General features: G+C 50.8%; 1 protein-coding gene across 1 annotated transcript in view; it reads right to left on the minus strand.

Moving 5' to 3' along the window:
- MED27 (mediator complex subunit 27) overlaps positions 1 to 27,327 on the minus strand; it is a 148,928-nt gene that overhangs the window by 83,596 nt on the left and 38,005 nt on the right. Inside the window, exon 3 of the mRNA XM_049774077.1 lies at positions 9,445 to 9,575. Coding sequence (XP_049630034.1) covers positions 9,445 to 9,575 — 131 coding nt within the window. The remainder of the gene's footprint in view (positions 1 to 9,444; positions 9,576 to 27,327) is intronic.

A 27,327-nucleotide genomic window follows, 5' to 3' on the forward strand; every position in this document is an offset into this window, starting at 1 on the left:
GTGAGGCCAGGGTGTGATTCCACAGAAAAAAGATAAAGACTAATGAACATAATAAACTTTCAGGAAAGAAGGCCAACATGTCACAATAAATGAAATAAGAAAAAGAAAATAAGAGAGCAGTAAAGAATAAAAGCATACTGGAACTGCATTAAATTAAATCATGCAGCTCTGATTGACATAAATGCATTTAAAAGTACCACAATGACAGAGCAATACACTTAGAGATCCTAATTTAACTAGACCATGCCATGCGATAAGATAAGGACATACTCAAAGAAAGAAAATGCCTTATCAGCACACTGTCTTTTCTTTTCTTGGCAGGGAGACCGAGGGCCTGGGGGTGTCTGAGCCAGTGCCCACCTTCCCCTGTCGTTTCAGCTACAAAATTCTGCCTGGGTTCTCCCTCTCTGGCCCGGTCTCTCATCTCAGAGACATCCCCCCCTTACAGGTATACCCCAGAACCCCACCCATCTGAGCCTGCCTGCTGCCCTCCAGAACAGCACTGTTGGAAAACGTGGCCAGCTAGGCACCCCCTACCTTGCCTCCCAATAGGCCTGGAGTAGAGGTACCCCTACTCCCAAGGCCCCTTCACCTTCAGATGTGGATCCCCAAACCTGGCTGGCAGGACCCTGGCCTGGGAGGTCATTCAGGTACACTACCATTCACCTGATATATCCACCTGAGTTTGAATGTCCCTAAGGAGAGTCCTGCCTAATAGCTCCTTCTACGGACCTACAAGGCCCTGGGCTCAGCATCGTGGAGGCTGGACAAGGCCCCCCCCCCCAGATACATCTATAAAAGACAGTGTCCTGTCCTGCTAAGCAAAATCAGAGACATGTGCCACATCTGGAGAGTCCAGAAATAGCAGTACTCAGGGCTGAGAACAGGATTTTCACACTGAAGGATTAAAGGATCCCCACCCACCCCCACCCTGGTACTGACTGTGAGTAAAGACAAGCAGGGTGGTAGGTGCCACCAAATCCAACCGCTTCCAGCCCAAATGGCTAAGAGAAAAGGCCATTTGCCCCCTAGCCTCTCACCGCTCCAGGCATAGTGCCCAGGGGAAACTCTTCAGGGGGTTCAGGACAGTGGAAGGAACTCCTGGCTCAGTGCTCTGTTATGAATGAGAGCTGTAAACTGGAATTTTCTGGTCCCAAATCTACAGATCACTAATAATAATACTTATCACTAATAATAATAATGGTGGGAGAGAGAGAGTGAGAGAGAGAAACAGAGAGAGAGAGAAACAGAGAGAGAGAGAGAAAGAAAGAGGGGGGGAGAAGAGAGAGGAGAGAGCGCATCAAGAGACCACCAAAATTACTTGCCATTCCGGGAAAGGATGAAGATGAAAGGAAAGTCTTGCTTACAGGCCCCATTGGCTGGAAATGGCAGCGTGTGAAATATTAACAATGCCTGCACTCTAACTCTTTGTTATGCAAAGGGGATTAAAAAAATAAAAGATCAACTTCCATCTGATGAGTTGGACTATCCTGCCACCCCCCCACCCCTAGACCCCCCACACCTGTTCCTTTTCTTCCTGGGCTCAGTAAGGGATGAAGGGCCAGAATGATGTCATAACCACAGCCGACAGCTGTCTTCCTGGGGCAGCTCATGAAGCAGAGGGGAGATACAATCAGAGGCTGCAATGAAAGACCATTTTAAACTAAATCCCAGGCTGCCCTGTCACTCCGCGCTTCAGAGCCGGGTTCTGTATTACTGATCTTGCTTGGACTCTGGGTCCAGGGAAGGCCTCACTCCAGTTCTGAGTCCACAGCACAGCAGGTCAGAGATAACCAGGACAGGGCGGCTGAGAAGTCGGGCAGTGGGTGGCTGATTTCACCTGGCACACTTCACCTACTCCTGAGCTGTCTTCTACCAGGCTGGCTGGCACCCAGACGGCCAGAGCTCTGGCCTGCACCAACAATTCAACCACAGACCCTTAAGACCCATGTCCGCAAGGCCTCTCAAATCCCCACTGAAGGAGTGACTGGCATATGGGGGTTCACCCATGTTGTTATGTTCCTTCTCTAGCCAACTATTCTGGGAGTATTTGATCACACACAAGATTAGGCCCTCAGAGGAACTCTATGCTTCTCTACAGTTTGTGTGTATGTGTGTGTGTGTATGGGGGGGAACACACGCACATGCCACAGAACAGGAGTCCAGCCCACAGAGCCCTGAGGTGCCCAGAAAGATCCTGAAGAGAAAGTATAAACTGGCGGACTGGGCTCATCGCCTCCTTTTCAGGGGAAAAAAATTCGATCAGCACCCCCACCCTACACCTTAGGCCACAAAAGCCCCCAGATCTTCCCAGGTGCCCCACCCACCTGGGATAGCATAGCCCACTTTGGGAAGTGCTGCTTGGATTAAGGGCAGGATGCAGGCTTCCTGCTGGCTCCTGGCGAGACACTGTTTAAAGCACAGGGCATCGGTCATTCTCGGGGTCCTCCCGCCCAATCGTAGCAGTACTGGACTGAGGGTCCCTTCTGGGGGAAAAGAAGTGCCTTCCTGGCACATAGGCTCACAGATCACAGTGCCACAGAGCATTTAAAACCAAATGTGCCTGTATTTATTCTCCACAGACAGATTCTCGCATTAATATTGATGAGGAATTCCTCGTTTATTTCTCCCGATCGGCTCTGGCCCAGAGAGAAGGGCTCCGAGATAAGCAACACCAGCCGCTTCCCTTCCCAGCATAGCTACAAAGGCCTCCCTCACTTTCTCTGCAGTCTGGCGCTGGACTGGTTGATTCATCAGCATGGGTGTCCCACGCCACATGCCAGCCCAGCTCCTGGTCACGCAGGGGCTACCTCCCTCCCTTCCAGCATGGTGTCCAGGGCTTCTATTCTCACTCTCTGACAAACTCTAGATGCCTCTCCAACCCCTGGAGGTCTTCCTGGCTCTCCTATAGGGCACAAGGGGCACAGATGGGCATGGGCAGGCCCGAGGCCTCGAAGAGGAGACTGATTAACACACCAGCAGAGTCTAGACACATAGAGAAGAGACCCCGTGGCCTTGGTTTCCACATACCTTTCGGGTCTATATCAGGGCAAATAAAAGTGAAAAGTGACAAATCGCCCGGAGCAACAAAAAACACCGAAGAAGAAAATGAAGTGATGCTGGAGCAGTTAAACTTTTACAGCCACCAGGGCCAAGATGAAGCTCTGCGGACAAGAGAAGAGAAATAGTAGGAAAGCAGTGCAGAGGGTCCCAGCCCATACCTGGGTCAGGTCAGCTTGCTCGGCCCAGGCCAGCTATTGGCAACAGCACATCTGCCTGCCTGGCAAGTCTCCGCATCTGCCCAGGAGACTGGCCTCAAGGGAAGGAGTGGAAGGTGGGGCTGGAGCGATAGCACAGAGGGGAAGGGCCCTTGCCTTACATGAAGCTGACTCGGGTTCAATCCCTGTCATCCCATATGATCCCTTATGCCCCACCTGGAGTGGTCCCTGAGTACAGAGCCAGGAGTAACCCCTGATACCATTGGAAGTGGCCCCAAATCCAAAAAAGAAAAAGACTGAAAGGTCTTTGGTTGCCAAAATAGAAGGAAATAGTTAGTGACCAGGCCGAGTGTGACAGTGAGTGACATTCCCAGCTGAGCCCAAAGGACACAGGCTGTGTGCTGAGATGGGAACCCAGTGCTCTTCGGGGAGATGGCGACACCAATGTGGCTGGAAGAGGGGAGGAGGAGGACAGAGTCAGCCTGCCTAAGCACCGTAGAGGTTAATAAATGAGCTTTGGCAGAGCCGGTTATTGGAAACTTATCTCCTCCTTATTAACACGGCCCCACACTGAAGGCGGAGACGGCTCCATGTTCTAGAATGCAAACAATGTCTTAATCTTTAATTATATTCGCAATTCCAACTCTTCTGGAGTGTCGGAGCCACCTAGGCCGAGGATTATTTCTTTATTACACAATCTCTCAGTGGTATTTAATGAATATTGTTACTTAATACTTGCTGATAGGGGAAAGAGGGACTTGGCGAGTTCTTACCCAAGTTTTGAGGACTTTTCTTCCCCCCAAACACAGGAAACTTAAGAGTTGCCCTGTTCTCAGTTTCCTAACAGTATCTTCAGTAACAGCCAGCACCCTGCTTGTTCCCTGCCCTAGGTTCAGGCAGGCAGGTCAGGTTGATGAGCACCCCTGAACGAGGGGTTAGGGGTGCAAGGCTCGACACCCATGAAGTACCTGGCACGAGCCATCCAGCTCCTCATTCCTGCATGCTTCACTGCCTTGTGGCTTGGAGGCAGAATAAACAATAAAGAGATGTCACACATTCTTGTTCCAGGCGCTCATCACCATCAAAGTTGAAGGATTTAATATCAACTTATCAACTTATAACTGGATTCTACACTCGACAAAACAGCAAGCGCCTGAGGGGACGAGATGCAGTCAAGAAAATGAGGCCCCTCTGCAAGGCAAGGATGGCGCCGCTGTCGACACCACCACCCTGGTACAGGTCTCCCAGTCTCAGGGTGGGCTTGGGGAAAGCTCTGATTCTGGGCTGGGGAAACATTGGGAACCTGAGTCCCACCCAGCATCAGCTCCCCTCAGCTTCGACAGCTAAGTCCAGGAGAGGCGCAGCCTGGACCAGCAGTGCCCAGAGGAGGGAGGGAGGCACCTTCGGGTCTCACTGAGACAATCACTAGGAGAGTAACTGGGCCTTATTGAGAGTTACAGGAGCCTTCCAAGAACAGATGGGCTTCTCCTGCTGTAGCTGTACAAGCCTCAGTGCCATTAGCCAGGGGCTTCCTTGGGGGTCATTGTGCATGGGAGCATAAAGAGGCTCCAGCTCATTTGGTTTCATACACAGAGCCAAGAGTGGCTGCCCATGGGGCCAGGAAGGTGGCGCTAGAGGTAAGGTGTCTGCCTTGCAAGCGCTAGCATAGGACGAACCTCGGTTCGATCCCCAGTGTCCCATATGGTCCACCCAAGCCAGGGGCGATTTCTGAGCGCATAGCCAGGAGCAACCCCTGAGCGTCAAATGGGTGTGGCCCAAAAAACCAAACCAAACCAAACCAAAACAAAACAAAAGAGTGGCTGCCCGTGGCAATCTCATTTATTTGGGGGGGGGGGGGGGGACGACTTATTTCTTGCAGCACCCGCTCTGCAGACTGGCTGCAGCCTGTGGCCCATCTAGTGGTGCTTTTCTGCTCTTGGAACTTCAAGTCACCCAAGAACAATCCAAACTGGGCTTGCAAGACACAGCACCAGAAGAGAAGCACAGGTTAAGCGCTGCCACTAGCCAGCACCCTGAAGCTCCAGGAACACTATTAGGTGATAACTTGGCAGGAGCCTCTGACCCACACATTAGCGAGTCTGAGCCCTCAGCACGAGCAAGAGATGCAGCATTTAAAAGAGTCTGTTTCTAGGGTGCTTCCAGAAGAGGCAGAACTGGGGGGCTGGAATAGAAATCAGGAGTTGGGACAGCAAAGCAATGTGTGCTGAGCAGAAAGAATCAGTGCTTCCAAGGGGGATACATTGTGCAGAGGAGAGAGGGGCAAGAGCAGAGAAGGGAGTATGGGGTTTTGCGGGAGATCCTGGGAATGTGAACGTGGTCACGTGTACCAAGAACCCAGGAAAGGGTCTACTCACTGCACTGGGGGAGAAGGAGAGACCCTGAGAAACAGCATAACGCTCTCCTCAGCAGTGCGGATAGACCCTTTGTGACTGGCAACACTGCCTGCCTCTTGGTTTCCCGTTTCTACTCAGTGCTCCCTAAAGACCCAAACTCTTCCTCTCCTTCAGCCACCAGAGTTCTGAGGCCCAAATCGGCACATGCTAGGTCCATTGAAGCAGGGGGGATTCCGGGCTCACGTCCCACCTTGGGAAATGTCTTCACTAGCAGTCTGGATCCCTCAGAAGTCTGTGAGTTCCCAATCAAACAAAATGTGGGTGTCTCCTGGTGCCGAGGGCCAGACAGGGTAGCTTCGGCCTGCCTGGCCTGCCCTCTGGAAGTACCTGTACCTTCCCCATGTCACCAGGATGCTTAGCCACCCCTGGACACCTCTGGAGAGGAATCTTGGAAGCACCACAGGGTCTTTTGCCACAGCCATCTGGGCTGAGACCTGTAGGACTGAGCTTCTGCCAAGCTTGGGTCAGCACCTCCTCTAGCCAGGGCCCTAAACTCAATAGTCATCCTTTACTGCTGGGAAATAGTTAAGTACTCACCTTCCCGTGGCCTGGGTTCAACACAGGGTTCCCAGAGCTTGGCACAGTCTCCAAGTGGAGTCCAACCCACCCCCCAAATTGTAAAAACACTAAAAATAAACTATTCTGTAATGGAGCTGACAGATTACTTAGAGAACCTTAGAGGATTTGGGGCAAGATCTCCTTAGTGACTCTTCATTGAGGATAACATCATGCTAACAACCAAGTTTTCTTGTTTGTTTGTTTTTTTTGGGTCACACTCAGCGGCGCTCAGGGCTTACTCTTGGCTCTACACTCAGAAGTGACTCCTGGCAGGCACGGGGTACCATAAGGGATGCCGAGACTCGAATCGCCATCTGTTCGAATCTGCTGCATGCAAGGCAAAAGTCCTGTGTTAACTCTGTGCTAACTCTCTGGCATCCTAACAACCCAGTTTTTATGGCAGCTCTTCTATAGAACAGAAAAAGACATGGCTAATCCGCAGGTCTAAACATTTTGTAGATTAAATCAAGTTAATATTTAACCATGCCGCTCAGGAAACAGTAGGCTCCGATACAGAACAAGGTCATAATATTTTGGAGGGGGCTGCTTATTTCTGTTCCACAACTATATACCACAAAGTGTTGGATTGTGTAATATAAAGTGCCGCTCTTCCTGGACTGCCCAGTAAAGCAACTGTTGGAAAATACCATAGAACAGCTGTTCCAGGGTTTCTCCTTGAGGTGAAAGCTTCAGAGACACCGCTCCAGAGATAGGGGGGAGGGGGGGCAGCACAAAGAGGAGCTCAACCACCTCTCTATGATCAGTTATTACTCTCCTCCCTCAGACAGCTCCAGTTGAGGGAGATTACACGTCACTTTTATTGCCCTCTGTGCTGCTCCCTATTCCTAAACCCCAGTGTATAAACTTCATCTTCTCCCTGGTGCCTCACTCCCCACGGCTATACTTTTGCCCTGCCACCCTGAACATATCCCAGCTTGTCTTATATTGTTTTGGATAGAATAAATGAACTTGGGACCCATTCTTTCCCGGTCATCAGCTCGGGGGAAAGTACCACTCCAAAAGAACGGGAAGGATGGAAGTTGACACTCACTAGCCAACTGGGTTGGCACATCAAGGCTTCATGGTCTTGTCTTTGTTTTGAATCTACATTATACACACACTCCTAGAGTTCTATTTTTAACCCAATTAGGCCAGCAGCTGTATCTTACTGGTGTTGCTACCCCCAAAGACATGGCACAGGTAAGTGGCACAGAGTAGATGTTCACTAAAACTCATTGACTATTTTGAGAACCAGAAACTGCACCCCGACAATAGTTGCAGAAAGACCTTCTGGGATCCTGTGAGCCAAACAAACCCCCCATGGGGTAAAACAGCAGCCATCAGTTTTCACAGGTAATCAGCTGTCGGGTATAGGAAATCATTTTCACGTGGTATTCTTAGGACACAGGAACCACTTTGCTCCTTGAAACGAAGCACTTTGAGTGATTTATGGTAAATTTATAATGACAGTTGTGAACCTCTTTTTTTCCCCTCCTGGCATGAGAACAGAGTCTGTTGATTGCTGTAGAGCTTAAAATAGTTGCTAAGTGTCCTCAGGATAGCGTGTCACCTGTAAACAGGTTTCAAGCCAATGCAAATTACCAAATGGTGAACAGATGGACCAAGAACTGACTTTTGTCAAGAGAGTTAGCAACAAACACACTCTAGCTCCTGTTGGGAGAGGGGGGAACCACACAAAAGTCTTTCACTTCTTGCCAAACATCGTGCCTCAGTGGACAGTCCACACAGGCAAAGTGACAAGCTTTACAAGGCCCACTCGACTTCTCATGGCAATGAGAGGAGTATGCAGCAGGGCCAGAGCAACAGAAGGAGGTGCTTGTGGCTGACAAAGGAGGCCATGTTCCTGGGGCTAGTTATGGGCACCCTAAGCATGGAAGTCCATGAAGAGTTCCAGCTGGATAGCACAGTGGTAGGGTATTTGCTTGCATGAGGCCAACCCAGGAAGGTCTCTGGATCGATTCCCTGGCATCCTTTATGGTCCTCTGAGCCTGCCAGGGGCAATTTCTCAGCACAGAGCCAGGAGTAACTCCTGAGAGCCACCAGGTGTGACCCCCCCCCCAAAAAAAATTTACACAAGTGGTCTGTGCTTAGCCACAATGACAGGAAAGAGCCCCAAAAGTCCTCTGTGATATCCCTGCCCACCACCACCACCACCACCATCACGGGCCTTCAACAGGTTCTATATTTCCCCTAAAGTCACCAGCCGACTCATCAACACCTGCTTCCCTTCCATGCATCACACAGATACAGAGTACTCGCTTGTTTTGGGGTGCAGGATCTAGCCAGCCTCTCCAGGGCCTGTGACAATCTCTATCAGGTTCCCCACTACCTGGGCCCATACATATTTCTTTGCTTACCAAAAAGCACGAGTTTCTGCTAATCTCAAATATTTGCAAATCTCACAATAAATGGATTCTTGACCCTGAGCAGAGGCAAACCACCAAGTCTTTCACCTGCAAATGCACCTCCCAGCTGACGTGACTGAAGATGGACAGGGAGGACGACCACCATAAGGGCAGGGTGGGAACACTGGGCACTCGGAAGTGGGTCCACACACAGAAAACATATGCATTCTTCCAGTTTCCATTCCATATCCCCTAGGCAGCGTTGGGGCCCCACTCAACAGGCTTTTGATACAAAAGAGCCCAGGAGGGAATGAATAAAGGAACATCACAAGCAAAGGAAAGAAATCCCTGGTCCCTGGACAAGGCAAACCAGATGACAATGACTGCTGGGGGTACAGGCCTGAGTTTGATCCCCAACACTGCATAATCCACTGAGCACAGAGCGTGTATATGTCTGTGTATGTGTGTGTTTTAAGCAGGGATCCTTATGGGATTCTAAGAGTGGGGCTCCCTGGTGTGACCCAGCAGAGGGTATGGCTTGTGGAAGCAGCACTGAGCTACACACTTCAGGACACCCCATCCCCTCTAGTGGGACCAGGAGCAGCCACCCAGGAGTGATTCTACCCAGCTCCAGAATGCTCGAGAAAAGCTGAGTCACTTCCAGCCCTGCCACCTTGTCAGGAGGGAAGAGTCACTGTCCAGAAAAGGGCTTGGCTCTGGGTGAGCTCTGAGGACTCTGAACATTCAAGCCGGGGAAAGTCACATGCCAAAGCAAGCAACCACCAGAAACAGCCACATGCACACAGGCCTGCGAAGCAAGTGACACACAGACCTGGTTAAAAAAAGGATCTCGTGTGCACAAAAAGCCCTTTTCCAGGCATTACTTACTGCGGCGGTAGCACCAGCGTGGTGGGCTGAGCCTTGGGCCTCCGCTTGGCAGACACGCCCATCTGGTTGGCAGAGCGCTTCAGGGACTGCTGGTTCAACAGGCCAGAAGCCAGTCCCGCATGGTACTGCAACTGAGAGCAGAGGGAGGCTGGTGAGGACCAGAGACTGGATACTACTCGAACTTGATGTATTTCCCTAACACATACACAGTCTATCTAATTCCTCATATAGTTGCTAACATTTCATTCCCCCCAAATATACACACATCTACCTAGTTTCCCATATAGTTGCTAATATTTTATTCCCAAGGAGAAATGGACAAGCAGAATAAGAAACCTGCATTTGTAGCATCGTGGCGAGCAAAACTGGCAGCCTCTTAAACGCCCAATCCATTTCCCAATAACAGGATAATTGATTCAAACATGGAAATAATGCTCCAGGATTTTGCTGAGGTCAAGTACCAAACACCAAAAGGGGGGGAAGGGTAACCAGGATTCTGCTGTAAACAGAGAGTAAAAAAAAAAGTTGCTCCCGAATGGTTCCCAGTGTACTCCTTTTGCATCATCTTTCATAGATCCTTTCTGTAAATGGCTTCAACTCCTGTGCCCCTTTCTCTAAGATCCAGGATCTTCCTGAAAGGAGGTTACCCAGGGTGCTCTGGCCACTGCCCCATTTTGCTTGAAGGAAGTACCACGAAACTACAGAGCCCAGAGCAGGAAGGCAGAGCATGGCACTTTCTAAGACCCACAGCCTCAAAGTGGGCCAGGACGAAAAGCAGCACCACTGGGCCAGGCTTTTTGGGGGAAGGCCAGGATCTGACCCCAAGCTCCTGAAGCTGCGCTGTTAGTACATATGAATGGGGACAGCCCCTCCCCCCCCCGCAACACCTCACACTGCCAACCCCGAGGGGCACTGTTGGTGGAAGGTAACATGCAGCCAAGAGCTCAGTGCCAGCACCATCAGAAATCTATGCCCAATGCGGAGCTTCGAGGTCCCTCTGGGTGGAGCACTTACTGCCCTTTCCCAGCCCTGCACTTTCCCACTGACAGAAAAGTGCTACTTCCATACCCAACATGATAAAAAAAATTCCACCTTGATGGGGAAGCAATGGGACAGCTGGTGTATGGGGAGCTGGCCTTGCATGAAACTGAACCAGATTCCACCCTGGCACCCCATAGGTGTCTTTCAAGTACCAGTAGGAGTAATTCCTTAGCAGAGAGTCAGAAGTGGCCCTTGAGCATCACCAGGTGTAGCAAAATAAACACATATATATGGGAGGGGAGGTGTTTTCCCAACATCCCATATGGTCCCCTGAGCCCCACCAGGAGTGATTCCTGAGTGATCTTAGAGCCAGGAGTAAGCCCAGAGCATCACCAGATGTGGCCCCAAAACCAAGAGGGATAAAAAAAAAAGTAAATATTTTTTAAAAGCTCTTTTCACTTCCACCTTATTGAGTTATAATTCACATTCAATTCAACACCCATATTTCAAGTGTGCCAGCCTGATGTACTTTGATGAGCAGGTACACCTGGGGGACCGTCACACCAGGCAGAGCATCTGCAGCAAGCATAACATTCCCCTGGGTCCCAAAGCCCTCTGTGGCCCCACCCTAAGCCAGGCTGGTTACCAGGATCTTACTGAACATACAACCTGTCACTCTGGCCCGCCAAATAAAGCTGAGCGCCAACATGACTCGGGACAATGACTCGAAGCTTCTTTTTTGAAAGCCTGTCTGTCGATGTTTTTGATCATGGGTTGTCATCAATCTCTCTATAATAAAATTACCCTTGAAAGAGCTCCCAATTTTGAACAGATGTAAAGAAGACGCCCTGATGTGAAAATGCCAAGTTCAGATTTTTTTTTGACCGACATCATTTATAACATCCAAATGTTTCCTCCTCCTCCTCCTCCTCCTCCTCCAACCAAGCCAGGCCTTTCAAACATTTATTTAGCATTAACCAAACATACAAACAGTAATTTGTTCCGAAGCTCTTCAATCAATTTCTTCTCAAAATGCTCTTTCAGAGCCTGGGTTTCATCCGCATAGTCAGCGTTTAGCCGCTGGCTCTCAGGAATGGAACCGGTGAGGGCCAGAGCAGAGAGGTAGAGGCCAGGCCTGCATACAGAGGGTAGTAATATGACTCTGAAAGAGAAACGGCCTGACCTACCTCTGGACACAGGACTGCACAAAGATCAGAAAGCCAGAGGAAACAAAACCCATGGAAATGATCTGCTCCCTGAGAAGGGCTATAAAAGTGAAGCCACCCAGTGACCCTGCAAGGCTGCAGTGTCTGGCATGGAGTATCCATATTGCTTTTTAAGAGGCTCTTGATTTATTTGCTCCATTTCCTGTGCAAACCTTATGGCAACACAAGACGAGACGAAGACACAACACATTCAGAATAAAAATGGACGGGGGGGGGGGGCGTGGTGGATAATCGGGGTTCTAACAAGTCATCTTAGACCAATGCATTTTGCTCAAATTTCCTTAATTTTTTTTTCTCTCCTACAGGTTTCTTAAATGGGAAATCAATGGAAGCCAGGGACAGTACAAGTTTGAAAGACAATGTTTCCAAATGTCAGCTACTTGGGGTTTCGATCTTCCCACCAGAATCTGCAATGAGAGCAATATGCGTGGGGCTTTCTGGACGGGAAGGGCCTGGCGGCTTTGGCAGGGCCTGGCCTAGTCCTCCTTGTGCTCCTCCTTGCCTGGATCCTATATTAGGGGCCTCTGCAAGCTCAGCCGTTCTGGCCTGCTGACTCTCAGAGAGCGGTGTCCTGCTAACGAGGCAGAGTGGCGGGTGCATTCTGCCCACCTGGCACCACTCTGCTTCCTGCGCAAGCCAACAGCAGGACAGCAGGCTGACGGCTGTCCATCTGAGGGGGCTCTGTTGTTGCCTTGACAGGCCCAGATGACGGCAGCCTCCCGGCACCTCCGACAGCACAGACTGAGGCAGGAGCAGGGGTCTCCTCTCCCCGAATCAAAGCCTGCCTTTCCCCTCGCCCACCCTCACCCCCAAAAGCTGACTCACAGTGATCAGGCAGCATTTGTTAATCATCTATATGTGTCTGGGTTTCCAGGAACACGGATCCGACCATCAAGATCTATAAGGGGGGCATTAAATATTTACCGGACCATCTTTATAATGGGGAAAAGGTCAAAGTTAATAAAACTGACAGGCAGCTCCCGTCCAACTGGAGTCATGCATTATTCATACACCCAACAGTTCATTCCATGAAACATAGTCGCGAGCGGAAAAGACTCCAGGAAAGCGGCGGCTCAGCCAATGGTTCTGGAACAACAGAAGGGAGTTCAGTGCCGAGCCACAAATTAGCATGAGGAACATATCACGCCCAAAAATGCTGCCATAAGTTTCGATTACAGGTTCCGTAATATTTTCAGTAAAAAAAAAAAGAAAAAGAAATAGACTACTTCAATAAACACACTCCACTCCAAATGTCTGTGGCATGGAAACAACGCCTCCCCCCAAAAAAGGGAACCTATCAGAGTTCTAATGTGATGTTTCCATCCAGGATCACTTCTCCCCAACCACTATGAAGATGACGAAGGTGAAGGGAAGCACTGCATCTTACAGCATCGGGATCTGGCACCACTAACCAGCTGCTGACCAGCCAACAGTCCCCCACAGCAGAAATGGCTCTTTTGCTGTGCTCTGGATTCTGGCTGGATCATTTGAGTCATTTCAAACTTCTATTTTCTATGACCAGCTCAGGACTGATTTTTTTTTTTTTTTTGGTCACTTCTCAACTCTGTTCTTAATCAACTAGGTCTACTAGTTTTCTCCCTCCCTACTTGAGGACACTTGTAAAAACCCATAATTATCTGGGGAAAACACTGGTTGAAAAGTTAGGAAAACCTGGGGGGCGGAGAGATAGCATGGAGGTAAGGCATTTGCCTTACATACAGAAGGTCGGTGGTTCGAATCCCGGCATCCTATATGGTCCCCCGAGCCTGCCAGGAGTGAGTTCTGAGAATAGAGCCAGGAGTAACCCCTGAGCACAATTAGGAAAACCTGAAGCTTATTTCCCCAGAACAGTTGCTCTGTAATATGCAACCTGCAAAATTGTGACAAGCACCAAGGGCAGCAAGCCTAAGGGGTGGGATGCTATTACCCACCCCCACCCTGACCCCACTCACCCTACCCCCTTTGCCAGCCACCCGAGTGTCACCTCACTCTGCAAGTGACCCCTCAGGGTTGCTATGAGAACCACAAGGGGTCTGGGCTCCAGCAAGAAGCAAGGAGGCAATAATGGCCCTATTAGTTCACCCAGTGCCCTGAAGCCATATGTGGTGAGGTAGTGAGGGCACCATGTCCACCAAAGATTGAACCAAGCTGCCTCCCTCCTGACAGTCCCTTCTCTACAGTCTGCTTGAAACAAGCCCATAGTCTTGAGGCCCAAATGCAACCACACCCAACACAGGGAAACTACAGGACACAACTCAGTGGCCAAATAAAAGCACCTGCCAGTGACTGAGTCCAATTCCTGCCCTACCCACATGTCAGAGTTACTTCTGGTTCTGCTCTCAGAGACTGGCAGAGAGTAAACCCATAATTCTATCAGAGACAGAGTGATGCCGTAGTTCTACTGTCAAGGACTGGCAAAGAGTAACCCCGGGTTCTGTCAGGGACAGGCTTAGAGTGACCCCGTGGTTCTGTCAAGGACAGAGATCGATCCTAAAGTTCTGCTGCTTAGGGCTCCTGGGCCACAACCATGTCCATGTGTGTGTTCCTTCAGTACCACCCCAACAACAGAAAAGAAAGAAATAAAGACAAACGCTTATTTTGTGTTTCTTATTTATTTTAAAGTTACTAAGGACAACCTCTACCCAGAGATCATACAGTAAACCAAGGTCTATTGTCGGGAGTATTTTTTATTGTTTTTTTGTTTGTTTGTTTTTGGGTCACACCGGCAGCGCTCAGGGGTTACTCCTGGCTCTATGTTCAGAAACTGCTCCTGGCAGGCTCACAGGACCATATGGGATGCCAGAGTTCGAACCACTGACCTTCTGCACGAAAGGCAAATGCCTTACCTCCATGCTATCTCTAAGGCCCCGTTGAGGTGTTTTTTTGGGGGGATTGTTTTGCTTTGGGGTCACATTTGGCGATGCTTGTGGCTTACTCTTGGCACTGCCCTCAGAGTCACTGCTGGTGGGGCTCCTGGGACCATATCGGGTGCTTGGGATGGAACCTGAATCAGCCACAGTATCTGTTTCTAGAATAGGCTTCCCCATACTCTGCCGCTGACTGATCACGTGAGCAAGAAACTCTTGGCCCTGCCAGGTCTCTGCTGCTTCCTTTTTGCCCACCGACCAACCTGCTTTTGACAGATATTTGAGGAAAAACCAGAAATCCTTCATCATACCTAACCCTCACAGGCACTCAGTCAGGCCTCGTCCTTCAGCACCACAACGAGCTGGGATGTGCTAATGCATGGACTTCATCGCTTCCTAGCTGCATCAATCCAAGACGAACTGACGTCAACCACTTCAAGACTTGAACATAGGATCAACTAAGAGTGGGTTTGTCTCACTTGAAAAATCAGTCTCTTTAAGGATTCACTAAATACTGGAAAGGAGAGGAGGATTTCTCCTAACCCCTTCACAGACTCATTGACACCTCCACAGACACAGAAAGTCACTCTGACACATCTTTTACTGAGCCTCGAATGGCAGGACAGAACTGACAGAACCAAATCTTGGGCTGCAAGACAGATCACGACTGAGGACATTCTGGATAGCTCAGACCCAGCTCCACTCAACAAGCCCTTTGTGCCCCTTAAATTTCTGATGTATGTCCAAGCATATAGATATAAATGACATAGGTATATAAGTCCAACATTTACTGATCACAGACCATTTTGCTAAAATTATCTATACATAAATTGCTTTCCTTCTTTGTTGTTGTTTGGCTATTGCGTTTTTGGGGCCTTGGGGGTCATGTCACACCCGCACTGAGCAGGCCTATGCTTAATGTGATAGATGAGAACCAGAGAACCAGGAAGCTCTTATCTGAAACTCCCGCCCTGTACCGTCCCCCCAAACCATTAAACCTTCAGCAGCATCAAGAGGCGTGCAGGATCAGGCTCACTTCGTGGCCACTTTGAATCGCAAAGCCCTTTGCCCCTCATTATTGAAATGCTCCATCTCTTGCGCCCGACAAAGAGCTGCCTGCGAGGAGGAGGCGCCTTTGAACATCACTCGGAGGAGGGAAGCCCCCCGGCTCGCTGGCCATTAGCTGTGCCCAGGAAAACAGCTACAGCAAACTGCCACGGAGCTCATTGTTTTGTGAGGTTGCTTCATCCACGCATTAGAAAATAGTCTGCGTCTCTTTCCTTTGATCTTGGAATAAGTCGTTTGGATAGAAACGCAGTTTAAAAAGCAAAAGAGATTTGTGGCTCTGTGGGCAAAGGATCTTTGTCTCTTGGTCATAAATGCATCGGTGTGGGCTGAGAGAAAGAAGGAAACATCAGCAAATGTGCTGGTTCCCCAAAATGGGTCTGTAGCCCTTTCCTCCTCCTGCAGAAGGACCCACCCCTCCAAAGAACTCACTTTCTGCTCACTGCAGCACTCTTAAAGCTGAATGAAGGCTTCTGGGCTTCACCTGCCTAGGAGCCCTGCACTGGCCACACTATAGAACCGCCCAGGGCACCAGCGAGGCCAGTAACTGGCCCAGGGTGGCTAGGAACCTTCCTCCAAAACGTCCTGGCGCCGCTCACACCTTTATTAATAGGCCTCCTCCACAACTGCTCCCGTCTGTGTGCCAGCTGCGCACATGGTATCAGACCTCGGTGATGCCAATCAGCTGGCAGAGATATCACTCAGGCAGCTGAGCAGCCCCGCCGAGGAAACAGACAGCCACGGGGCTAAATATGGAGGTGGCGGCCGGCGCGGGGGCTACTCTGCCAAGTGAGCGAGAGGAGACAGAAGGGAGAGAAGGGGAGCGAGAAGGATGCAGGTCTGGCTGGGATGGAACAACTAAGGCCAAGCACCATGACCCATGGCTGAGTGCTTCCACACTGGTCCCAGAAAAGTTTGTCCGGACATCCAGTCCACTGTCCAGAGCAACTCCAGGGCCTGGGCACCAGGGGGTGGGGTAGGCGCTTCCTGGCTTGCTTTCATTTCTGGGGATAAAACACACAGCCCTGATTCACTGCTCTAGGAGCTAGTGATTTTTGCTGACCCCAAGCATGGCCAGAGGCAGGTGCATGTAAGCTGAGCCAAGTGGCTGGGACCAAATTCACACTTGGGGCTGGAGCAGTAGCACAACAAGGAGGGTACTGGTCTTTGCATGTGGCCAACTCAAGTTCAATCCCCAGTATCCCATAGGGTTCCCGAAGCGCTGCCAGGAGTGATACCTGAGCGCAGAGCTAGGAGTGAGCCCTGAGCACAGCCAGGATGACCCCAAACTCAAGAAAAACAACTGACATGTGAGCCATGGTCCCTGGGCTCAAGGATGAGGCTGATCTGGTGGAAAAGCCCCAGATGAGAGGGTGAACTAAGAGTAGACTCCATTTCAGGACTGCACTCCTGGCACACAGCTGTGACCCGCCCACCACAGAGGGAGAGGGGTGTGTGTGTGTGTGTGTGTGTGTGTGTGTGTGTGTGTGTGTGTGTGTGTGTGTGTGTGTGTGTGTGTGTGTGTGCGCTGCTCACGAACTCTCCCACACAGCTGTGACCCGCCCACCACAGAGGGGTGTGTGTGTGTGTGTGTGTGTGTGCGCGCGCGTGTGTGTTGCTCACGAACTCTCCCACAACCTCCTAGGTCTGCTATTGAGTGCAAGCCCAGGGCTGCTCACCCATCATCTGTCATGCACTCGACCTGCATGTAGACACACATCCTTGGGATCGTCAGATCAGGAGAAAGGAGCCACAGTGCCGGTCTCCTCCACCCACAAGAAGCAACAGGAGTGGATGCCAGGCAAACAGGGTACTGAACCAACTCAGGGCCAAGTCAGGAGGTTCCTGAGTGCAGCTGTGCACTCCGAAATGGCTTCCTTGTACTTGGTGCTCCAAACTGGAGACCACAAGTCAACTATGCTCCTAGCATATAGGCAGGCTGGCCCCATGTCTGTTGGCCCCATGTCTGCTGACACTGAGGACAATGGCTACTTGGATGGACATGGAGCACAAGGGACAATCAAAGGCAAGATCTGCCAAGTATGTGGGCTCCGGGAAGGTAGGTCTGGGTGGGTGGTCACTGGTCAATCCCACTTCTGAACAGGGGTTGCAGCTGGACAACAGGCAGACAGGCAGGCAGGCAGGCAGACAGACAGACAGACAGACATAGAGAGAGACAGAAACCACTGTTCTGGCCAGAGTTTTCACCTAGAACTGGGGGTGGTATTATTCAACTCACCATTATAATCCCCCTAGGAGAGAGGCACTATTTAAGTTGGCTCTCTGACTGATGGGGAAACTGAGGCCCTGGAAGCTGGTACTTGGGTTGAGGTCACAGAGTCAAGTCAGGACACAGATGGGCAGACACGAGGGTGGCTGTACGATCACATTATGCTACCTAGCTTCTCTGGTGCAAGGCATGGTCCCAACAATGTTGCAGCTTTCAAATTGAATGAATGAATGAACGAATGAACGAACGAATGATAGAATGAATGATAGAATGAATGAGCATCCAGCTTGGGGAGACCTGAACAAAAATTCAAGCCAGGAGTCCCTGGCATCCGAATCCCCGTGCAGTGAGGTCAACAGACATGACTAGATTGTCTCCTCTTGGTACCCATGAGCTGACCAGGCTTTGCTGAGAGGCTCCAAGGTACATGAAGAACAGAGACTCAGGTTTTGTGTGTAGACCCCCACACTAGCATGCAGCTGAGATAAGGTGGAAGTGTGGTAGGGAACAGATGCTGCATGTCCAGGTTTTGTGTTGTGTGTATGTGTGTGTGTGTTTGTGTGTGTATGTGTGTGTGAGGAGACCCCCACACTAGCATGCAGCTGGGATAAAGTGCTGTGTGTGTTTGTGTGTGTGTGTGTGTGTGTGTGTGTGTGTGTGTGTGTGTGTGTGTGTGTGTGTGTGTGTGTGTGTGTGTGTGTGTAGAACCCCATACTAGCATGCAGCTGGGATAAGGTGGAAGTGTGGTAGGGAACAGATACTGCATGTCCAGTGCAGTGCTGGATGTGGCCCCTAGGAAGCCTGGGAAGCCCCTTAACCCACAAGAAATCACAAAATGAGAGAAATGGCTGCAGCATTCCTGGGGGCCCTGGGCCTGTTTCTCCTCCCAATGACCCACCGCTACACCAACCCGCCCATGAATCTGCGCCTGCGTCCCTCCTCCCCAGTGCCTTCTGGTGTCTCACACCCTAGAAACAGGGGACGGGAAGGGAATCTGGCACCACAGAACCGTTGTGCCCCCACAGTGTAAAAATGTCTGAGAAGTTCTCAAAGTCAAAAGCGCCCTCTCATCCTCGTGGGTGCTCAACGTGGCTCCCAGTGTGGCAGCCAGGCATGTTTTGGGGTGAGCTGCGCTGTCTTGCAGGTTTGAGGCCAAACAGGAGGTCTCGGACCTGCACCCTGTGATAACCTCAAACTCCCCCAAATCCAAAACCTATTTGGACCCCAGAAGCTCTGGCGAGGGCCACAGCTGGTGCAACACAAAGGAACATGGCATTTCAGGTAGAGCCATTCGAGCCAGCACATCAACAATACCCACCAGGGGTCTCGGGACATGGGCAGTCGCCCAAGTCTAAGCCTAATCCTAAACCTAACCCCTGCAGCCCTCTCAAGTGGGCAGTCCAGGAGGCTTTCCATCTCAGGAACCCTAGGGCCCAGCCTCCCTCTCCCACATCACAGACCCAGAAGGCTTCGTGCCCCAGATATCCCAGGGTCCTGCCATCTTGGCCCTTTTCACGGCTGGACCCTGCCTGGAGTCCAGTACCCTGATTTTAGTATTGTCAGATGGCACCAGAGCAGACTACAGTTCCTCACACCAAGTCACAATGTGGCATGGTCACCATGGACTGCAGGCCTGTAGGCTCTGAGCTGGGGGCACAGGTCCACAGAATGTATCTTGAAGGACTCCAGGCCAACATGGTGGATGTCCAGTGGCTAGAAGGATATGGCTCTCACTGGCCAGCAAGAAACGAGGCTTTGACAAACAGATGCTATGAGGCTGGTATGGGACACTTCCCCTTGTCACATCCCAATGGTACCTAACTCAGCAAGCTGGGGCGCAAGCATCGAGTGAGGCTGGGACCCACAAAAGCTGCAGACAGGTTTGCAGACCCACATCCCAACCATGCCGTACCAGGTCGAGCCACACTTGATGAAGTGAGCACAAGTGGACCACGCACGGCCAAGTCTCCACAGAGTTAAAATTTCAATTTGTATAAAAAAGAAAATCCATCAGAGTTGATGGATAAGTGTACTTTTTAAAACCAAGAGTCAAAAAAAAAAAAGTGAGGATTGGCAACATTTCGCGCCATATAATTTGCTTTCTTTGCCTTTTTCCACAGCACTACACATAAATCAAAGAAATGTTAAGGAGGCCCATACATCACCAACTGGCATTTCCAAACTATTTACCAAGCCTTTACCAGACAGGCCAGAGCCCAGCAGCCCCAGACCAGGGAGGCTGAAATTAAAAGGGGGAAAATTAACTCAGACACTGACAGAGAGTTAATTAAGTTTACAAATAACTCTCCAATGAACAAATTATGATATTTAATAAGAACGGCCTTGGTGCAGCAGGGTTAGAAAAAGAAGAAAAAAAAAAGGCAACAAAACACCAAGGTGGGGAGGGTGGGGAGAAAGACAGGCCAGCAGCGTTTCCAAACAAGAATAATGTCTATTTGAACAAGCAGCCTCTCTCTGATTTAGCACAGAAATCTGGGAGCTGGGCAGGGGAAATGATGTTTTAATAAGGTCGGAAATAGACTTGTGAGCTGCATTTTTGCATTAGGATTGCAGAAAAAGAAACAGGCAGAGCATGGGCCCTAAGTTGTAGCTCATGGAATCCAGGTGAGTGCACGTGCACTGCCACTCACAGTGGCACAGAGGGCGAGAGTGGGGGCTCCCAGCAGGCTGCATCTCCCATCAAAAACGGCAGGGCTGGGGCTAGAGTGGTGGCACGGCGGTAGGACGCTTTCCTTGCAGGTAGCTGACCTAGGACAGACCACGGTTCGATCCCCCATGTCCCATATGGTCCCCAAGCCAAGAGCGATTTCTGAGTGCAGAGCCAGGAATAACCCCTAAGCATCACTGGATGTGGCCCAAGCCCCCCACCCCCAAGCCAGGGCTCCTTCAAAAAGAAAAAGCAGGGGCTGGAGAGGTGGCGCTAGAGGTAAGGTGTCTGCCTTGCCAGTGCTAGCCAAGGAAGGACTGCGGTTGGATCCCCCAGCGTCCCATATGGTCCCCCCAAGCCAGGGGTAATTTCTGAATGCTTAGCCAGGAGTAACCCCTGAGCATCAAATGGGTGTGGCCCAAAAACCAAAAAACAAAAAAAAACAGTAACATTTTTTGGTTTGGTTTTGGGCCACACCCAGCAGTGCTCAGGGGTTACTCTTAGCTCTGCGCTCAGAAATTACTCCTGGCAGGGTTCAGAGGACTCGATGGGATGCTGGGGATTGAACATGTATTGGCTATATGCAAAGCAAGTGCCTTCCAGCCACAAGACTCAGTAACTTAAAGTTAGGTGGCTTAGGATCTAGTCTAGAAGCCAGGAAGAGACTTACAGTCTTCCCTCAATACCCTCAATACCACCAACAAGGCTCCCAGAGCTGGGAGGGACCCCTAGTTCCTGGGGTTCCAGAGGAGACTCCTGCTGCCTCTCCTGCTGGTGATGCTGATGGAGTTCACAGCAAGAAGGCACCCTGGGGGTTTCATCCTCATGAACTTATCTGATGCCCTCCCTGAGAGCCTCCTCCTAGCCAGTCTCACTGTGGGGGAAAGTAGAGTATGGTTGACAAGATCAGTCCCCAGCGTTGTCCTGTTCAGGGGAGGCATCTGCCTGGCCTGTGCCTGAGTAGTGGGCGGCCTCTCAGGGACATTGTCACATTATGTATTGGGGAACAACCTTGCCCTGGTGACCTTGCAAGGCAAGATCCGATTCTCCCCTGCCCCCCACAGGTGGGAGCAGGTCTGAGTGTGATATAGTCAAGGTTTCCTAGAAATGGGCTGCCCAGAGAAGCTGATCGCAGATGACCAGGCTGCAAAAGAGGGCTTCATGTCTTTTCCCATCTCTTCCTGAGCATAATGAAGCATCAAGCAGCTCGTAGGGAGCACCAGGAAATATCAGGGAGCTCTCAGTGAGAACCATGAAGTATCAGTCAGTTCCTAGGCAGCACCATAATGTTATCAGGCAGGTCTCAGGGAGTACATGGAAGTTTCAGAGAGCTCTTAGGGAGAACCCTGAGGTATCAAACAGCTCTCAGGGATCCCCATGAAATATCAGGTAGCTACTTAGCTAGTCTACGAGGACCAGAGACCAATCAATCTAGTTTGAATCAACAAATGCCCACACAATCCTGTGTGGCCATGCAATAAAAAAGAGTTTTGTTGCTTTTTTGTTATTGCTGTTAGTCTTTTGGGCCACACCTAGAGGTGCTCAGGGATCTCTCCTGGCAGTGTTCAGGGGATCAGATGAGATGCTGGCCAGGGATGGTTCTCAGATGGGCCATGTGCAAGGCCAGTGTCCTCCCGCTGTCCTCTCCACCCCTGAAAGGAGAAGACCAATGGGAAATTGGAAGCTCATTACATCTAAGTGTGTTTTAAACCAGAAGTTCAGATGTTGCAGCCTGACTGTGAAAGGAAGCACTGTGGGGGTTGTTCCACTCGGCAGTGCTCCCTCAATGCTAAAGTGGGCTGCGGGAGGGACACATGGGGAGCAGTGGAGGGGGGGGGTGCTCACAGGCAGAAAGGAGAAGAAAGGAGAGGGGATGAGGGAAGGGAAGAGAATAATAGGAGAGGGGAGAGTAAGAGAGGGAAAGGGAGGGGCCAGAGAGATAGCATGGAGGCAGAGCGTTTGCCTTGTATACAGAAGGAAGGTGGTTGGAATCCTGGCATCCCATATGGTCCCCCAAGCCTGCCAGGAGTGATTTCTGAATGTAGAGCCAGGAATAACCCCTGAGCCCAGCTGGGTGTAACCCAAAAAACAAACAAACAAAAAGATTAATAAATATCTTCAAAAAAAAAAAAAGAAAGAAAGAAAAGAAAAGGGAGCCAGAGATAGCATGGAGGTAAGGTCATTCATTCGAATCCCAGCCTCCCAAATGGTCCCCCGAGTCTGCCAGGAGCGATTTCTGAGCGTGGAGCCAGGAGTAACCCCTGAGCGCTGCCGGGTGTGACTCAAAACCAAAAAAAAAAAAAAAAAGAAAGAGAGGGGAAGGGAGGGGAGGGGAAGGAGGGCGAGCTGCTCACTTCTAGGAGCCAGCCCCGCAGCAGCTCCCTAAGCACTGCTTAGAGAAGTGGCAGAGGAGCATGGGGAGGCAGTGACTCCCGAGCTGGACTCAGTCTGGACGCTCAGAAGGTGGGAAAAAAGATACTAGTGTGGGCAAGTCCAGTGGTCTGAGGGGATCCAGACCCAGTGGAATGGCCCAGTTGCCAGATCCCAGAAGTCAGGACATGTGCAAAGGAGAGGTCCGTGAGGCTGGGGGCAGGGACAGCTGATAAAGGGGGCAGGGGGAGAGAGGGTCAATGAAAGACAAGATAACACACACACACACTTCATGAAAGGAACAATCTAGCTCAGCCTTCTCAGCACAAAGGATAGGTCGATGACCAGGAATGAGTTGGAAGGACAGTGCAGGAGATGGACAGGCCACTTCCCACCACCGGGCCAGCAGGAGCAGCTCAAGTCACATCTAAGCAATTCAGTCTGAGTCAGGAGGGTGATTTCCAACCTCACAGGCCCCAGGACAGGACGAGGAGCAGTGGGCAAAGGGCAGCAAACACTTCACCCGAGTGACTCTCCATCTCATGCCTTTGACGGAAAGAAAAAGGAAAACCAAGAGGAGAAAAGGCAGGAGGCGCTGTGTCCCCCATAAACCAGGCAGGCTGGGCCAGAGCGCGCCCTCACCTGGGGACTATTAGCTCACTCGAGTAACACTTAATTCCATTTCCACTCTGGCTGCCACCGCTCCAGGCTTTTACAATAGCAGATGCCTTCCCGCCCACGCATCAATTAATTTGCAAATCCACTCAGGTTGTAGAAATAATGAGGTGCAGGAAGCTCGGCCCGTGCCATCAGAAGGTGGCCATGGTGGGCGAGGTGCTAAGCATTGCTGCTGCCAATGCGGGCTGCCCCCCCCCCCCAGGTGCCCCACATACTCCGTGCTTCCAATCAGGACGGAGCACAAGAGACCTGAGAAACTGGGCCTGGGCCCGAAGCTCCTGTCGGGCAGCATTTACCAGGCCAACGAAAGGGGTGCAGAGAGCTGCCGCCACCACAGCAAGCTGAACTCGGCTCTGGTCTGCGCTTTGGCAAAAGGCACCGAGCAAGCCCACACATGTGATGCCTCTTGCCTTCTTCTCGAAAAGCTGAACTAAAGGAGCCAATAGTGTTCCCGAGCGCGGGTTGAAAATAGGCCCACCGCTTACAGCGCTGCCAAGGAACTGTCTCTATTCCTTTCCACTTACCTCCCGATCCCCCGGTTTTTTTTTTAAAAAAAATTGTTAATGTTTTTGAAATGACCTAAAATTCTCAAATTCTCAAACTCAATTTACCTGGGGGCCACAGGAGGCAAAGTCGGGGTGATCCTTGAGTGCAAAGTCAGTAGTAAGCCTTGAACATTGGGGGTGTAACCCAAACAACTAAAACAAAACAAAACAAAAAAAGATTCCTCTAGGGCAGGGCCACAAAATGTTGTACGGAGGGCCATTTGCGGCCTGACCTAAATGATAAGATGAACTAGAAGACACTTCTCCATTTTCACCCATGCAAGTTAATATCTTGCACAAAACCAGCTATCCCGGCTTGGGCCAGGGGAGATCCTTTCAAGCACCACCCACCCTTCCTGTCCCTTCTCCCCCAAGGCCTTGCAAGCAGCACCTGGCACCATATCTCCAGCTCAGCAGAGTGTGCGGGAACACTACAAGAGGCTCCTGGTGAGCAGGCACTTTCTCAACAACTGATGCTTGCAGTCGTCAGGGACTGAAGACAGCTACCACAGGCCCTTTCTTTTCTGCTGGTCCACACAAGAAGGAAGGAAAGAGTCAGGGCTAGACACAGCCATCAGGCACAAGCAGCTTCGTTTCTCAAAACCTCTTGTTCAACTGCAAATGCCCATCAGGCATTTGGATCCTGAGGTCCATCATTTCCCTACACATAGATGAGCACAACCCATTACATCCCCCTGACATTTGGTAACCAGGCTTTGCCCACACAGGGCAAGGGCTAGCAATGCTTAAGGAAAGATCCCGTGAATCAGGAAGCAAGAATCCAGGGGCCCTGTTCGGTCTGGGGTTGCAGACTCAGTAGCAAAGAACCCAGACGAGACTCAAGCTGGTTCTGCCATCCCACGCGCCAACCACGCTGAGCTCAGAAGGCGCCAGGAAAATGCCAGAGCGGGCGCGTCCTGCGATCGCCAATCACTTGACATTTTTCCCTCCCCCTAAGACAATTTCAATTTGTGAAACTTTGGTAAATTTAGCGTCCTGTGAAGTATACCACCGCCTCCCCTTTCGCTCCCCTAAAAAAGGGCAAGAAAATTCATCATCAAAGGTTACCCTACGGAATGTCATGGGGGGGGGCCTCCGGATGGCTTTGCGATATGAATCTCCAAGTGCTCTGAGATGCTGGTGGGGCGGGCAGGATGCGCTAATAATGCCAAGGCTGCTCCCGGGCCTGGCTCATTTTCCAGCTCATAGTTGTCAGTAAAACTTAGCTCTAGTGCTCTGTCCAAGGCTCTAGGTCCTTACTCGCATGAACTAGAAAGATGTTTGTCTCCTTCCTTCCTTCCTTCCTTCCTTCCTTCCTTCCTTCCTTCCTTCCTTCCTTCCTTCCCTCCTTCCTCCCTCCTTCCCTCCCTTCTTCCTTCCTTCCCTCCTTCCTTCCTTCCTTCCTTCCTTCCTTCCCTCCTTCTTCCCTCCTTCCCTCCCTTCTTCCTTCCTTCCTTCTTCCCTCCCTCCCTCCTTCCCTTATTCCTCCCTCCCTTCTTCCTCCCTCTTCCCTCTCTCTCTCCCTTCCCTCCCTCCATTCCCTCCCTCCCTCCTTCCATCCCTCCTTCCTCCCTCCCTTTCTCCTCCCTCCCTCCTTCCTTCCTCCCTTCCTCCCTCCCTCCCTTTCTTCCTTCCTCCTTCCTCCCTCCCTCTCTCCCTCCCTCCCTCCCTTCCTCCTTCCTCCCTCCCTCCCTCTCTCCCTTCCTTCCTTCCTTCCTTCCTTCCTTCCTTCCTTCCTTCCTTCCTTCCTTCCTTCCTATACATGTCCCCCAGTCCCTACTCAAAGACCCAAGAACATTCACTATAATTTCAATATTTAAATCTTAGAGACAAAACATTTTAGGAGGCTGAAGCCATAGTACAGCAGGCAGGACACTTACCTTGCATGTACCTGAGTTCCAGCCCCTGCACCCTAAGTGGTTCCCCCCAAAACCCTCACTGAACGCGGAGCCAAGAGAAGCCCTGAGCACTGCCAGGTGTGGCTTAAAAACCAAAAGCAAAAATTAAAAAAACATATTTTCATTTTCATTTTTTTTATTTTCAAAAGTTCAAGCGTAACACATTCCTGTCCTTAAAATTTTTATAGCATCTACACTTTCAATTTGAGATGTTTTCATTCATGCTAGGTGAGCCTCTTATGTTCTATATTAAATGCAAGGCATGTGTGATGGGTACATTAATAATATAACAGTGTAATCTCCACGGCCCTGGCTGGAAAGATGTGGGCCCCAGAGCCGCGCCACAGCCTTTATTAAACAGCGAGGAAGAGACCGCATCTGGTGGCACTGCCCTTCCCCACCTCCAGAATCAGGAGCAAGTCAGTCGTCCTTCCCCACCCCCCACCCCCAGGCACAACACATCATTAGCTCTCATAAATACAAACAGATCTGAGGCAGAAAACAAGCGGTCGGTTGCCTTTATTTGATTCCGGGGAGAGCACAGAAGCGGGAAGGGAAGAAGCGTGTTGGCGGACAAAGCAAGACTTTAAGTTGATCAAAGGGAAACCAGCCTCAAAGACAGAAGGTCACTGGCATGGGGACTGTGATGGTACAAGGAGTTGTAGCGGGCCCATCTCACACCTCTCAAAGCTGCTTCTTCACTTTGATCCTGACACGGAGCTCTGCCCAGAGATGAAGCGGAAACATACTCTTCCAGTTCAGCAGAGGGACAGGAGGCTGAGTGATGACGGGACATGAGATGCAGAGCAGTACAGATAAACCAGGTGTCCGGCCATATTTCCTTGAAGCCTCTACCTGGTCCCCTTGGCCCTGGCACCATGCCTAGCTCCTCAAACACAGCAGACACCGGCCAAGCAGCTGACATAGAGTAGGCTTACCTGCACCTTGTCTGGTTCAGAGCACACTCGGGCCCAGGAGAAAGGGCTCAGGATAGGGGCTGGCCAAATGCGGGAGTGACATACTTGCTCTGAAAGCCACCAACCCAGGTTTGACACCCCCAGGTCTGTGTCCCTCAAGCACAGAGAGCCAGGAGCTAGCCTGACACTACTAGGTGTGGCCCCCAAACAAACAAAACAAAAAAGTCGGGGGGGGGGGGGGGAAATGGACATTGTACACGATCTGTCTCATCACATACCAAAACTCAATTTTGAAGTGAGTAATGTAGGAATGGGCCTGGATCCCTGGTCACATACAGTCAGAAGCATACACACGTGTGTGTGGGTGTGTATGTGTGCGCACGCACGTGCGAGCGCCCGCAAACACATATGCTGAATCTGAAAAGACGTTGGCAGAGA

The sequence above is a fragment of the Suncus etruscus genome, chromosome 5, assembly GCF_024139225.1.
Source record: "Suncus etruscus isolate mSunEtr1 chromosome 5, mSunEtr1.pri.cur, whole genome shotgun sequence".
NCBI classification, from domain to species: Eukaryota; Metazoa; Chordata; class Mammalia; order Eulipotyphla; family Soricidae; genus Suncus; species Suncus etruscus.